General features: G+C 51.3%; 2 protein-coding genes across 3 annotated transcripts in view; both read right to left on the bottom strand.

Annotated features, from left to right (window-relative positions):
* Positions 1–5,177, bottom strand: part of TBCD (tubulin folding cofactor D) — a 143,289-nt gene extending 138,112 nt beyond the window's left edge. Inside the window, exons 1-3 of the mRNA XM_045299572.1 lie at positions 4,940–5,177; positions 4,644–4,833; positions 2,043–2,093 (exon numbers count right to left, since the gene is read on the bottom strand). Coding sequence (XP_045155507.1) covers positions 2,043–2,093; positions 4,644–4,824 — 232 coding nt within the window. The 5' untranslated portion in view covers positions 4,825–4,833; positions 4,940–5,177. The remainder of the gene's footprint in view (positions 1–2,042; positions 2,094–4,643; positions 4,834–4,939) is intronic.
* Positions 5,178–6,977: 1,800 nt separating this feature from the next.
* FN3K (fructosamine 3 kinase) overlaps positions 6,978–14,443 on the bottom strand; it is an 8,294-nt gene continuing 828 nt past the window's right edge. For both annotated transcript variants that reach the window (XM_004709085.2, XM_045299901.1), the window contains exons 2-6: positions 13,255–13,406; positions 11,472–11,563; positions 11,041–11,123; positions 8,402–8,524; positions 6,978–7,398 (exon numbers count right to left, since the gene is read on the bottom strand). In XM_004709085.2, coding sequence (XP_004709142.1) covers positions 7,060–7,398; positions 8,402–8,524; positions 11,041–11,123; positions 11,472–11,563; positions 13,255–13,406 — 789 coding nt within the window. In that variant the 3' untranslated portion in view covers positions 6,978–7,059. The remainder of the gene's footprint in view (positions 7,399–8,401; positions 8,525–11,040; positions 11,124–11,471; positions 11,564–13,254; positions 13,407–14,443) is intronic.

The raw sequence follows: 14,443 nt of genomic DNA, 5'->3' as shown, positions 1-14,443 counted from the left end.
GAAAAGTGGGTGAAGGGAGACGTCGGACAGGGCAAGATATGACAAAATAACAATTTATAAACTATCAAGGGCACATGAGAGAGGGGGGAGCAGGGAGGGAGGGGAAAAATGAGGACCTAATGTTGGGGGTTTAAGTGGAGAGGAAATGTATTGAGAATGATGAGGGCAATGAATGTACAAATGCACTTTACACAATTGATGTGTGTATGGATTGTGATAAGAGTTGTATGAGTCCCTAACAAAATGATTAAAGAAAAAAAAAAAGAACACAGGCTGTAGGACTGCCAGGATAGGGACTGAAAACAGGGGAGGGCCCAGGGTCTCCCTGCCCGCCACCACCCCTCCACGTCCTAAGAACAGGAGGGGACCCCCACTGGCTGCCCCTCTACATAGTGGCAGAGAACTGGAGGCTTACTCTGGCATGGTGGCAACCAACACCACTGCCAGCCACGTGTAGCTTTTAAACTTTCAACAAAGTTAATTAGAAACTCATCTCCTCAATCACACTAGCCTCAATGCAAGCGTTCAACAGCTTTGCTTGTGCTTGGAGAGCTCTCGACTCTGAATGTCCCATCAGCACTCAAAGTTCTATTGGACAGAGCAAGCCTGAGAGGCTCCGGTCATGGATGGTGGCCCAGGCTCAGACCATGTCCAGAGCCTCGAGCAGCAGATAGTGGGGGTCTGAGTTGGCATTCGGGACCAGGAGGACCACGGGATCTGACAGTTGGAAAACCTGAACACCTGCCCACCAGGAACCATTACTCTAATAAATAGTTAAAAACATATCAAGCGAAGAACAAGAACTCTCAGGAGTAAAAAAATGATTTCCAAAATAATTTCAAGAACATGACCGTGTGCAAAACAAAGAGGTCAAAAGGCAACGCTCAGAGAAAAGTGAAGGGGCTCAGCGGATCTGTCCTGAGACTCTGGATACCCCATTCACAGCAGCCTCTAAGTGCACTCCCAGCAAGCAGGACAAGAGACAGGGGTGGCAAGCAAGCCACCTGGACGCTTCAAAGGAAAAGAGCTCCTAAGGAAGGACCGGACAGAGGGCCTGGCGATATGGGAAGACAGTGGAGTAACACCTTTGTCTCCACCTAGGCAAACTGTCCACAAGAATTATATGCTCCTGTGCTGCTAAGAAGGGGTGTGAGTGACTCAAAGAGCCAGTGCCTTTCAAAGCGCTCACGTGTACCCAGGCCCTCCGCTTCACAGACATGTCTGGCAGGTATCCAGATTCCCATTGCACAGGGAAACACAGGTGGAGGAAGGTCAGGTAGGCAGAAGGGCATCCCTAAAGGAACAGCCGGCACATACAAGGCACTGAACCCAGCAATCTGCGGCCCCACCCCCCTTGTGCTACATTACCTGCTACCTCCCACCCTACCCCACCCCCATCACTGCCAGGAGCAACTGTGACTTCTGTAGGTAGAAAAGAAAATATTTGAAAATCAGCATGAAATATATCCAAGAGAACAAAAGACAAACAAAAGCCTCATTCTCTATATATGAAGCTTCAAAATAAAGTTGGGGGGGGGGGGCCTCAGTGAATTACTTTCATTTTGTGTGGTTTCTCCCCTCACGCCCCCCTCCCACTGCCCTACCCCGTTTAAATTATACTTCTTCCAACAATAAACTTTTCTTCTATTTGAGCTTTTCAAAAAAGAAAAAAACTAAGATGCCTCAGTGACCCCATCTGTAAAACGGGATGACAAGAGGCCCTCCTGAGCTGGCCAAAGAATTAAGTGGTGACCCAGGTAAAAAGCACTTGGTCCTATGGTCCATTATGGGAAAGGCATCTAAATGAACACAAGCACATTATCCTCTAAGCAACTATCTGTTCTCCAAATAGCAACAATTGTGACAGGAGTAGCTCAAACAAATCGACTCGAAGTTCAACACAATGTTGGGACTCACACCACCATTACAGGTCCACTCAACACTTCTTCCTGGTGTGCATGTGCTAGCACACACACACTCCAAGGCCTTCAATCACCTGCCACTCAACTATCAAAATCAAAGTCCTCAGCCACTATTCTTACCAAGGTGAGGGTCCAACAGGTGAGGCTGCTCCTGATACTTGTCCATGATCACTGAAAGAAAATAAGTGAAGATGAGAATAAACCCACACCGCTAGCTCTGCACCATCGGCTCAGGGGGCTTTCTGTTCTCCTCACTCACCGCCAGTGTCCCTTCCCCTCACAGATGTCAGGCAGCCACCTAGGAGAACTCCTACTGCTTTCTCATAGGACCAGGTCCAGCCCCTTAGTCACCTGCTACTATCTGCCCCTTCCTCTCAGTCCTCACCTTCCAACGCCTCTAAACCACCCCCACCCACCCCAGCTTTCTTTCTATTCACTCCCTTGTTCTGCCTCCACATCCTCTGTCAAAGACCAGTCTCCCATCTGCACAGAGAGGCTAGTCTCCCTTCAGAATACAGAGTGATAGGTCTCCCCTCAACACGCAGGCAGATCTCCCCTCTACACACAAATTGGTCTTCCCTCAATACACACAAATCAGTGTCCCCTCAGCACACACAGGGGTGAGTCATCCCTCAGCACACAGAGATTAGTCTCCCGTCACTGCACAAAGATGAGTCTCCTGTCAGCACACAGAGAAACCAGCAACCCCTCAGCACACAGAAGTCAATACCCCCTCAGCACAGAGAAACAGGCCTCCTCTCCCTCAGCACACACACTTTCCACTCCTTCCCTTCTCCCTCTGCCAAGTGTAGATGCCCCACATCATCTTCACCCCATGCTCCCAAACCCAAGAAACAGAAGGGAAGAGAAATGCTGAGCCGCATGAAGATCGCTCAGAATCAGAAGCCCAATGAGACAAGGACCTTTCCCCAGAAGCTATAGAAAAAAACTTCCCCTAGAGGTGGCTACCTAACCTCAGACTTCTAGCCTCATGAACGGTGAGAAAATAAATCTGTTAGAGATATGTAGTATTTTTTATGATCAGTCTGTCTCGAATGGTTTCTTGAAGAAGCTCATCTTTTTAATTCTTTGCATTTCAGGTTATAATTCTAGGTGTTTGTGTCTCTAAACCAACGGCTCAATTGTCCATACTCAGTATTCCAATATTTTGTGTTGCCTTTTCCTGAAATGTTCCCTAACAATGTAACTTGTTAAGACTTTTGAATTCTCAGGACCATGGCCAGCGTCTGTTCTTTGCTCACTGTTTTTGCCAAGAAAGTCCATTCCTGAGCTGCCCCACCTTCACAGCCCCCAAAACAATCATGTGCAGGTGACATGTGCACAGACCTTCTCCTGCACACATCTACTCTTATAACAGCAAACAGGGCAAGTCCTGGGCTCTTCTACATCCTATTGCTGATCCTTTACCTTGGTTAACTAATACAGCTAACACAACTGCAAGTGGAAAGTTTCCACAAACAAATGTATTCCCTCACAGTTTAGGAGGCTAAAAGTCCAAATTCCTGGCAGCAGCTCCAGGAGAAAGTTAAGACTTGGTGTCCCTTGGAGATAGGTCCTCCATGTGTCTTGGCATCAACCTTTCCTTGGGTCTAGGAGGTTCCCAGCTCAGGTGCCCAGGGCCCAAAGGTCTTACTTCACGCGTGGTTCTTCTTTCTTAGTAACACTGATCTCATCTCTGCTGGCTTATTTAACTCTTTTTCTATGTCAAAGAGAGTGACTCAAGATACAACTTAATCCTGTAAACTGCACACTCCCTCATTAATATAACTGCCTCAAATCCTGACTCACTAATTTCAAGGGTCCTTAGATTTACAACACACAGAATAATTATACCAGATCACAAAATGGAAGATAATTACATAACACTAAAAGCCATGGCCCAACCAAGCTGACACATATTTGAGGGAGGCAAAATTCAGTCCATTAACACCGTAACTTGAAAACTCTCCAAACACTATGTTCTAGAATCGTACCCACCACCATAGGGCTCAGGGGAGCTCCCACAATGTTTCTCCGAGGTAGTACTGAGGAGCTCTGGTATCAGAAGTCACTGGGGCACTTGTCAAATGGAGACATCCCTGAGGAGAAGGTAGGGACCTGCTTCTAAACAAACTCCACTCAAGACTTGAAAACGAATGTGTGTGCTAAGCACCCAGACCACGCTCTCAAGCCTGACCACACTCCCATAGATGCCCATCTCAGAAAGCACTTCCACCTCAGGGCTCATGTGAAGTCCAAAGCATGCCTGGTACTCTCAGCACAGCCCACTGACCATTTCTGGGATCTGTTGCCAACGTCTCCAACCAGCCTACTGGCCCTACCCCAGGGAAGAGATTCTCCTTCCACCCCTTCTGCTGAGGCCTCCTTTCACAAGGCACTGTCCCCTCGTGTGCAAGCCATGTGTGTGACCAGGCGCTGACACTGGCAAACGAAACTAATCAGGAAATGGAGGCATTTCTGCCAAGAAACGCGATCCTCATCCTGTGCACAAAACGAACTAAGTCAGAGGCAACGTGTGCTCTTTCGCGGGTAACATGCATCTGCAGGAGAGCAAGCCGAGCACGGGGCCCTCACAGGGCGGGAGGCAGTGTCCGCTGGACCACTTCCATCCCCAAACTATGGGCAAGGGCCCTTTTCCCGCTTCCCTTCCCCTCGCTCCCACACCGAGTACGCGCCGAAAAGGGGATCCATGAGACGCACCTCGGAACCGCTCCAGGGTCACCTCGCGGGCCGCCGGGTCCCCGTGCACGTCCCGCAGGCGGCCGAGCAGCTCCCGGGTCTCCGCGCTCTCGCCGAAGGACTCCAGGGCGCCGCCGCGGGCCAGCGCGTCCTCCTCCGGCTCCTCCCGGCCGCCCGCCGCCGACTCGTCGCTCAGGACCATCCTCGCTGCCTAGGGAGCACAGGGTCCGCGCTGGGGGGCCCAGAAAGACCACGCCCGGGGCGCCGTAGGCCCCGGGGCACATCCCACCTCCCCCGCCCCCGGCTCCGGTCCTCACCTCGCGCGCTCCGGCCACGTCCCGCCTCACACGCCCCCGGCCCGGGTCCACGTTTGACGCGCCACGCGCGCCCGACCACCCCTCAGCCTCACGCGCCCGCGGCCTCGGTCCCCCCTCAGCTGGAACACCAGGGAAGAGGAGAGCGGGACGTAAGACGAGGGTTGAGGCGAAGAGGCGTTAGACGGGAAAGCAGCCGGCGCCAGCCCCACCCCGCGACCTCCGACCTCGCACGCCGTCCCTACTACGGAGGGCGGCAGCTACCAAAACAGTACGCTCGACAACGGCCCTGCAGTTGAGCTCGGTGCAGGGCAAGAGCGGAACTCTGGGCGAGCGGAGCAGGCCAGCTGCGAGCACCGTGTGAGGCCAGGAGCCCACCGAGAACGGGGACGGAGCCCGGGGCAGGTGAGAGGGAGCGAGCCCGAGGGCTGGGCCGGGCCCGGGCCGGGGACGACGCGGGCGCGTGGAGGGGCGGGGCTAAAGCGGCTGGGTCCTGGGTCGAGCAGGGGCGGAGTTTGAGCCCGTGGGCGATGGGACCCAGTCAGGGGCTGGTGGGGGCGGGGCCTGGGCCTGTGGGCTGGGGCTGGGGGCGGGGCCTGAGGTCCCCGGGTTCGGCACCGTCCCGGTGCACTATTCAGGGTCCGGAGAGCGCAGCCTGTCACCTACTGGCCGGACCAGAGGGTTTTCGGAGCAGAGCACTCTGTCTTTTGTATCCATTGTAAGGAAAACCTTTCCAGGAAGTGCTCGTCATATTCACCTGTAAAATGACCTCCTGGCCTCCGGCCCTACCATAACACCACTTTCCAGGAAGGAGGGAAATATGGGCGCCTGTTCTAACTGAAAGGCTCGCTGGCGTGGTAGTGGTAGAGTTGGGCTGTAATCCACAAGTTCAGCAGTGTGAAACCACCAGTCGCTCCTTGAGAGAACGGTGAAGTTTTCTACTCCCGTAAAGTTACAGTCTCAAACCCACAGAACCGCCCTACCCTGCCTGCCCATATAGGTCCTTATGAGTCAGCATCAACTCAATGGCTGTGAGTTTGGTTTTTGGTTTCATTCTCACTGTATGATGCTCTGGTGGCATTGTGTTGGGCTGCCATCCTCAAGGTCAGCAGTTCAAAATCACCAGCCAGCCCAATGGGAGAAAGATAAAGGTGTCTACCCTCCTCAAGAGTCACAACCCACAGGGGCAGTGCTACTCTGACCGACTAGATAGCAGTGAGTTTTTAGAGCCTTTGAGTTCTAACCGTGCAGAAAAAGGTTTCCGTTAGGGTCCAACAGGAAAAGGCCTGGGTCCCTCTTTCTGTTACTTAGCATCCATTTATTTCTTGGCCCCCAGCTCACCTAGAGAAGGTCGTCGTCGTGCTTGGCAAAGTAGAGGGTCAGAGAAAAAGGAAAACTCAACAAGGTGGATTGACCTGGTGGCTGCAACAATGGGTTTAAACATAAGAAAACTGGTGAGGGTGGCACGGGCCAGGCAGTGTTTCCTTCTGTTGTACTTGGGGTCTCTGTGAGTGGGAACAAACTCAATAGCACATAACATCTACCGCGACAGAAGTGTGGTGGTCCTGAAGGTGGCGCTCCTGTCAGAGCCAAGCACGTGGGCACTGCCCCTGTGAGGTCTCATCACCCCACAACAAAAGCCCAGGGTGCTGGACACATGTACTGCCCAGAAAGCCTAACCTCCCGCACAACCCACTGCCCACAGGTCTCCCCCAGCCCCTCCTGTTTAATTCAATAAAGCCCTAGGGTAAGGCCCATAAACCATTGAAAAGTGTGTGTGGGGGGGGTGGGGGGCTGGGCAGGCTGTGGCCATGGCCTGATGCCTGGACCCCACAGCATGATGCTCTCCCTTCCATTCATTGCACACCCCATACACAGCCCCAAAATCTGTGTGAGCTGGAAGCCAGTCCTGGTAGTTTCAGCCTGAGTGACAGGTTCACACTCATTTCTGTCCTCAGATGATAGAAGGTGGTGAGGCTCTTAGAGAAGGCCCTGTAGGGAGGACCAGGACACAGCAGAGGAATCTCACACCCACGAACAGTGAGAGCATGGCTTCCAGGCTTTATTGATTATTTGCAAGCAAGGAGAAGGGCAGCTTGGGGGCTAAAGGGCATGGCAGGCTGCTACTTCAGAAGCTTCCTCATGGTACCCAGGGTGGGGCTGCGGTACTCCTGCCCAAAGTGGTTCCAGTGGTTCAGGTAGTTAAAGAGCTTGTAGAGCTGCAGCCGCCTCTCGAAGCCGGGGGCCTTGGGGATCTTGCTGTGGTAGGCTGTGAAGAAGGCCCTGGGGAAGCCCCCAAACATCGAAGCAATGGCCAGCTCGAACTCTGAGTGGCCGTAGAAGGAAGCTGGGTCGTAAATGATGGGCCCCTCGTCATTCTCAGCCACATTGCCCGACCAGAGGTCCCCATGGAGTAGGGCAGGGACGATCTCCAGGCCACAAAACAGATCTGGGATCTTCACCTGGGAAAGCAGTGGTTGTCCACAGATATCCGTGGGGCTCAGGCAACAAGGACCCACCCAGGGACAACCAAGACATTGTGGGATAAAGGGCCCCTGATTCTATGGGAAAGTTAGGAGGCTTCAAAAAGTTTATGGAGACATCACATTATCTTTTTTCATTCCATTTCTCCCCACATGCTTTTTGAAGCCTTCTTGTATCAATGTCTGCCTTATCATCTAGTGCCTTCCTAGTTTAGATCCAGCTGTTTTTCACCTCCATAATGTTGACAACTGTGGGAAACTTGAGAGATGTTTCAGAGAGAAGAGCACCTGGAAAGTTAGGGTTTGTTGCCTGTCGGACGTGAACCAGCTGTGTGTGTGTACCCCTCTTTTGTATCCTGCTGATGACTCCAGTGATGAGCTAAACCAGGTCTCTTTCATTGTGCTTCCCATGGGCTGATGAGAGAATTTGATTCTTAACACTTTGAAAGTTGTGGTCTGAAGCCATTCCCTCTGAGGCACCTGCATCTCTCAGGTGGGAGACATTGCACATTGACAGAGAAGGGAGGACAGGATAAGACTGGGAAATGGTGTTCCTAATGATAAGAGTTGTAATAAATGCCACCTCCTGTGGACCTCACACTTACTCAGTCACCTCCCCTTCAGATAATGAAATTAACTGGGAGGTTGGGGGTGTGAGCCCCCCCAGAAACAAAGACTGGCTGTCTGCTTCAGAGAACGCAGCCACAGAGCACTCGGTGGAGCACGGCGCTACTCCGACTTGACCCACATGAGGGTGCCACTTGGGGGTGCCAGGAGGTGGCATCAACTTGACGGCAACTGTTTGATTGTATCTACAGAAGGACAGATGGAGGTACACTCAGGACTGGAGCATACCCTCAGCTACAAAAGCCCATGACGTGGCCAACTCCGCTCAGGCCTGGTATTTCTGTGCCGGGGTCGGGACCCCACATGAATGGCAGGCCTGTGAGAAGACACTCTCTTCCAGAGAGGCAAACCCCACCTGAAGCTGAGACCAGAGCTCCTGTGCTTCTCTGTCAGCATAGTCCTTCTCAATGAGATCCAGCTGTGCCTGAAGCCGGTGCCGGAAGAAGAAGGCCGGCCAGTCCTCCTCCCACTCGTTCACCTGGGAAGCAAGGGACAAGAGGGCGTGCTGCAGCTATTGGCCATGGGGCTGACACACGTGGAATTCTGCCTGAACCTTAAAACAGCCCCTAACAGCACAACAACCCACTGTGGCTAATAGGCCACAAAGGAGAAAAGGGGGCTCCTCACAGCACTCTATCCATCCTACAGTGAACAAGGAACAAAGAGCAGGTGTGAAAAATAAAAGAGCGACAGCCAGGCTTACCGCTAACCAGGTCATAATCACATTACTACAAGACCCAGCTGTAAACCTTTACAGAAACACAGTAGTTGCAAAAGACAGAGATCTCAAATCCATGAGCTTCGATTCTAACTTATTGAACTAGAAAAGAACAAATTAAACCCCAGTAGAAAGAAGACGCGATAGACATTTAATTAGAAAATAACGAAATAGAAAAAGAAATCATGAAAAGCTGGCTCTTTAAGAAATCAGGAAGATAGATCAACTTGTAACCCAAGGACGACCCATTGTGGACACCAGGCTTGAGAGCGGGGACATCACTGGAAAGTCTACTGATGCTGCAAGCACAGTAAGGAGAGGTTCTCAAGGCCTTTGTGCCAACAACCTAAATCAAATTGACTCCTTCAAGACACCAAGCCAGCAGAGCTCAGTCCAGAAGAAGTTAATACCATGAACTATGAGATTGTGTGATTAAGATCTCAGAGAAAACTCCAGACCTGCATGACTTCACTGGTGAGTTATAACAAACAACTAAAGAAAAACAATAATTCCAACTTTACACAACTCTCCCAGAAAACTGAAGAGAAAAAACATCCCTATTTACTCTGAGACCAGCATTATTCTTACATAACAGCTATACAAAGGCATTACAACAAAAGAGAACCACAGACAGATATCTTCCACGGATATAAATGCAAACATTCTAAACAACATTTTAGCAAATAGAATCCACTGATACATGTATTATAAGATTATTACTCACAGACCAAATGGCCTTGGCTTAATATTGAGAAAACATTATGATGTAATTCATCATATTAACAAAAAAAGTGTTCATCTCAGTCCAACACCCTTTCCTACCTTGCTCACGAAACTCAGCAAACCAGGAATAGACGGGAAGTCCCTCGACCTGACCAAGAACCTTTCAGAAAACCCTGAATCTACAGGGAATCTCACACTTAATGTGAAAGCTTCCATCCCCCCACCAGGATCAGGAACAAAACCTGGATGTCTGCTCTAACCACTGCTATTCAACATAATAGAAACTGGAGGTTCAAAGAAAAGAAATTAAAGGCATAAGACTACAAAGAAAGAAGTAAAACTATCATTCACAGGCAACATGAATCTTGGAAAATATAACCGAATCTTAAGTGAGGGAAGAAGAAAAATCCACAGAATAAGCGAAATTAGCAGGGTTTCAGAATACAGATCAATAACCCCAAAATCTGTTTTTAAAAATCAAGTGGGTTTTTCTATATGTCAGACATGAAAAACTAGAAATTTTTTAAATGTTCAGCTACCACTTTATTAGCATCAAACATGTAAAATTAAATATGACCAAAGACGTGAAAGACCTGTCCCCAGGCTTCCGAACTGCCGAGGGGACAAAGCAAACTCACTGCCGTCCACTGGGTCCATTCTGTCACAGACCCTGCAGGAAAGGTGGGACTGCTCCTGTGAGTTCCCAAGGGCACATTCTCTATGGCAGCAGAAAGCCTCATCTTCCTCCCGCAGAGCAGCTAGTGGGTTTGAACTCCCAACTTTGTGGATAGCAGCCCAACACATCACCTATTATGCCACACACCTCCACGTGGCTAAAGTTAAAACTATCCAATGTTGGTGAGGATGTGGGGGAAACTAAATGAGAGAAGCCCCAGGAGAGATGCTGCGAGACTGGGCTTAAACCAAGACCATGGTCCCCAGGTCCTGATGTGGGGGGACCCAATGTGGGCCATCTTCCTCAATACCCAGTTCCACCAGTGAGATCACCACAGTCACTGGTGAAGCCTGGGCCTCTCCAATACATCTGTGTCACAGAAACTCACCCAACCACCTCCAGTCTACAGCAACTTCTCCATCTACTTCACAGGGTCACCTGGCCACCTCCTCTGGGTGACCAGCAAGTTGTTTGATGCCTCTGTCTCAAAATGCCTCTATCCCCCACACTGAGCCAGATCCAGGCATCTGAGGCCTGTTGACCTTCCCAGACTGCCCCAATTCCCTCAGAAGAATTCAGGCATCTCCAGAATGGGGCCAGCATCTCCTGCAGGCTGCTGGCCCCACTCTCAGGGTTCCACCACCCTCAATCCCTCACTCATCAGTCCCCCTCCGGGCTGCAGCCTCTGCACTCACTGGTCCCTTGGCTTGGAATGCTGGTCCACCTGTTTCATAGCCTTCCACTCAGTGAGCCTGTAAATCACCTCTGTCCCAGGTATGGAAGCGTGTATTTGCTTCCAGGCAGGCATTCTTGGGGGGACTGGCACTGTACCACTACACTGGGTGGGGGACCAGTGCTTAGGCATCCAGAGACTCACCTGTGGGATGAAGCCACAGCAGGTCACCGTGTGGAAGCCAAACTTGGTCGCGTATTGGGGCTCAGCACCCTCAGCCCTTCGGCCTGTAAACAGATACATGGTCTGAAAGGGCTGCTCGCCCTTTCTCTTAAAGGCCAGACTGCAGCGAAGTGTTATCACAGACCCAGTTAGTGCTGGCTAAACAAGCACTACATATGAAAGCCAGGAGTCAGAGTAAGGATCAGCCAGGAGAAGGCAAGGCTGGGTATAAAAGGGGCCATGGGCCAATTCTACCACTTCTCAGCCTCATAAACATTCTCATCTAACACCCTAGTTCTCAGGTGTGGTGTCAGGCAAGATGATGCACGCATCATCCCATTACTGACACACCACCGTGACACGCAGGGGGCAGTGGGGCTGAGCTGAGGAGCAGGAGAGTGGCCTGATCGTACCCACTGTGCTTTCCTCCTCCTTCCACTTCTCCCCAAGCTTCTGGTTGTGAAGGTGCAAGTCTGCGATCTGCTCTCCAAGTTGCGATGCCTGGCTGAGGGAAGAAGACACACAGCCAATTATTAGAACGGCTTCTTTAAAAGCCTGTCCTGTTCCATTTTGAGGATTATTCTATAGCCTTCTTTCAAAATGTCTTCGTGGTGATGTGGCGTCAGGGCAGTTCCGACTCGCAGCAGCAGCAACAGTGTACAAGAGCATAAAACACCACTTGGTCCTGCACCATCCAAAATTGCTGCAGCCACTTGTCAGTCCATCTCATGAGGTCATCCTCGTTTCCCCTGCACCTTTACTTTATCAAGCATTATGCCCACCTCCAGGGACTGTTTCTCCTGATGTCGTTAGGTGCTGTCAGTTCCAACTCGGAGCAACCCTGTGGACCACAGAAAAACACTGCCGTGTCCTGGACCAACCTCACGATTATCGTGTTTGAACTCATTGTTGAAGCCATAATGTCAGTCCTTGCTGAGGGTGGCGATGTCAGCAGCTATTCACGGCGAGGTTGGCAGTTCTAAGCCACCAACTGCTCCATGGGAGAAAGATGGAGCTGTCTGCTCCTGTGATTTGGCTTAGTTTTCCTGAATTTCACACAGGAGAGAGAGAACTGAGGGGAGAGGAGGAATTGGTGTCAGCTGTGTCTTGGGAAACCCGTAACCTAGGATTCACAGGGGCCAGCTCTGTGCTGCTCCTTCCCAAGGAAATTGTTCAGGAAGCAAGCTGGTATCCCCACATCTTATACAATGCATGCGTATGACTTTTATCAAATAGGTAAGCAGCAGAAGGCTTATGGATGACAGTGGAAGCCTAAAGTGCATTTGTAGAGCCCCTGCCTGGATTAAGCCTCTGGCCATAGACCAAGGCTGTGAACAGCTTTGCTTTCATGCAGCGTGCAATGGGAAGTGGATTGTTGCAGAAGCACTTAGGTTAAAATCTAACACTTTATCATTTGATCTCCTTTTTGACCCATTTGAGATGTGTTCTAGCTTTCAATATTTCCTGCTTTCTTTTTGTTTTGTTTGTTTGTTTGTTTGTTTGTTTGTTTGTTTTGTTGAACAGAAAAGGAAATTTATTACTTGGGTATGGTAGTAGTTGTCATCATAAACCAGCACAACCAGACAAACTGAATCCTACAGTATCAAGAATTTCTTGTTACTCCTGCCACAGCAGGCGGCAGCTTCTCCTGCTTTCTTTTTGATTAAAGTTTTTCTCTGGTTAATTTTGCTACTGTTGCTAGACTTTTGTTGTTTTTGTTGCAGCTGGTGGTCTTCCTGGATATGGAATCCAGGGTGGGTAAACCTGCAGAGACAGTAGCTGCATTAATGGCTTATTGGGGGCCTGGGAGAGGAGGTTGGAGGCAAAGGAGGAGCTAATAACAATGAGTACATGAAGGAAGACAATGTTCTAGAACTGAGTATAGTGAGGATATTTAATACCACTGAACTATTGCAGTGTATGATATGTGAATTACATGTAAAACAACAACACTTCTGATAAACAAACGGTGCTCTGGATAGTGCATCACATTGGGCCATATGCTTCCCTGAGGGAGTACACAGTCAGGAGCAGACCATGGTTTCAAATGTGCTTCCTTCAAGCAGCCTCACCAAAGCCACAGTGGACACAAAGCTCCAGCGGAAGCACCAGCTTCTCTCCCCGCCTCTTCCGAATCCACACGTGTGCACAGACACACACGGACACGTGCCCACAAGCACATGCAGGTGAACACACCTGCTCAAGCTCCTCATCTTCAGGTACTCCATCAGGAAGGCAGCTCCGCCTCCAGGCAGGTCAATCACCTTGATTGGCTGAGGTGCCCGTACCAGGCCTGTAGCCCGGATGGCCTCCAGGCTGGCCATCTCCCCCAGGAACATCTGTCGGGCCTGCAGGACAGCAGGACAGTGGGTCAGCTCAGGAGTTCAGGAAAGCCATCAGGAGGGGCCCAGGATGCGAGGCTGAGCCTTGGGGAGTGCCAGCCAGATCCCAGAAGAGCAAGTGCTCTTTCCCTCCTATCTCGGTCTTCTCTTCCGGGAGTTCTGTATCCTTTTCCTGCTAGTTCCTCGCGCTTTCCCCTCTCTCCTCCATGTTTCTCCAACACGGTGGACCCTGGTGTCCTTCTGGCCTGTGCTGGCCCATGGTGGGCAGTCAGCCCCTGGCCTTAGAGGCCTCTTTGGTGAGGGGCCCCCAGCCCCTCCAGCGACCTTGGTCCAGCCATAGACCAACCTGGACAGATACCCCTCCCACCTGCATGCCCTGCCCTTGTCAGCTCTTCCCTCTGCCGTCAGAGCACCTCCCCTGAGTAACCACTGCTGGGGTCCTCTTACTGGGGAGATAAGACATGAAAGGCTGGGCAGGACTCCAGAGGGTGGGGGAGGGGCAGGCCAGGGGTACCCCCTGGGGTGAGGGGCGTCCCCATCAGCAGGTGGAGCACCACCACACCATGGCTGTATCAGCAGCCCCAGCTCAGGCTTATCAGGGGCCCTTGGGTGCCACTGGACTCTGTCCAGGTCACACAAAGGACTCAGCACCATGCCTGCTAAACCATTTGACAGATGGAGAAAGTGAGGCCCAGAAGTGAGGCGGGGGTGTCTCAGCAGAGCTCTGCTGCTAACCCACTCTCCCCACAGCTTGGGTGGGCTGTGCAGGCAGCCTCAGAGGGTGGCTGCAGGGACAGGAGGCTGAGGGAGCAGTGGCCACTCTTCGGGGTGGGACATGCTGGTGTAGGCACTGGACCTTAGAAGCAGGGAATGGTAGGGCATGAAGGGGGCCCAGAGTTGGAAGCTGGGGGAGAAACAGCAGATGGTTGGTGCAGGGTGGGGTGGGGTGGAGGGGGTTGCTCCGTAATGGATGTTGTGAGTGTGAGCACACAGAAAAGTCCAGCCAGCAACTGGGCCTCCAGGCAACCTGCCCAGCTGCCGGA

This window comes from Echinops telfairi, unplaced genomic scaffold (assembly GCF_000313985.2).
Source record: "Echinops telfairi isolate 266 unplaced genomic scaffold, ASM31398v2 ScPeMD7_7458;HRSCAF=8496, whole genome shotgun sequence".
NCBI lineage: Eukaryota > Metazoa > Chordata > Mammalia > Afrosoricida > Tenrecidae > Echinops > Echinops telfairi.
This window is presented reverse-complemented; position numbering and strand designations above follow the sequence as displayed.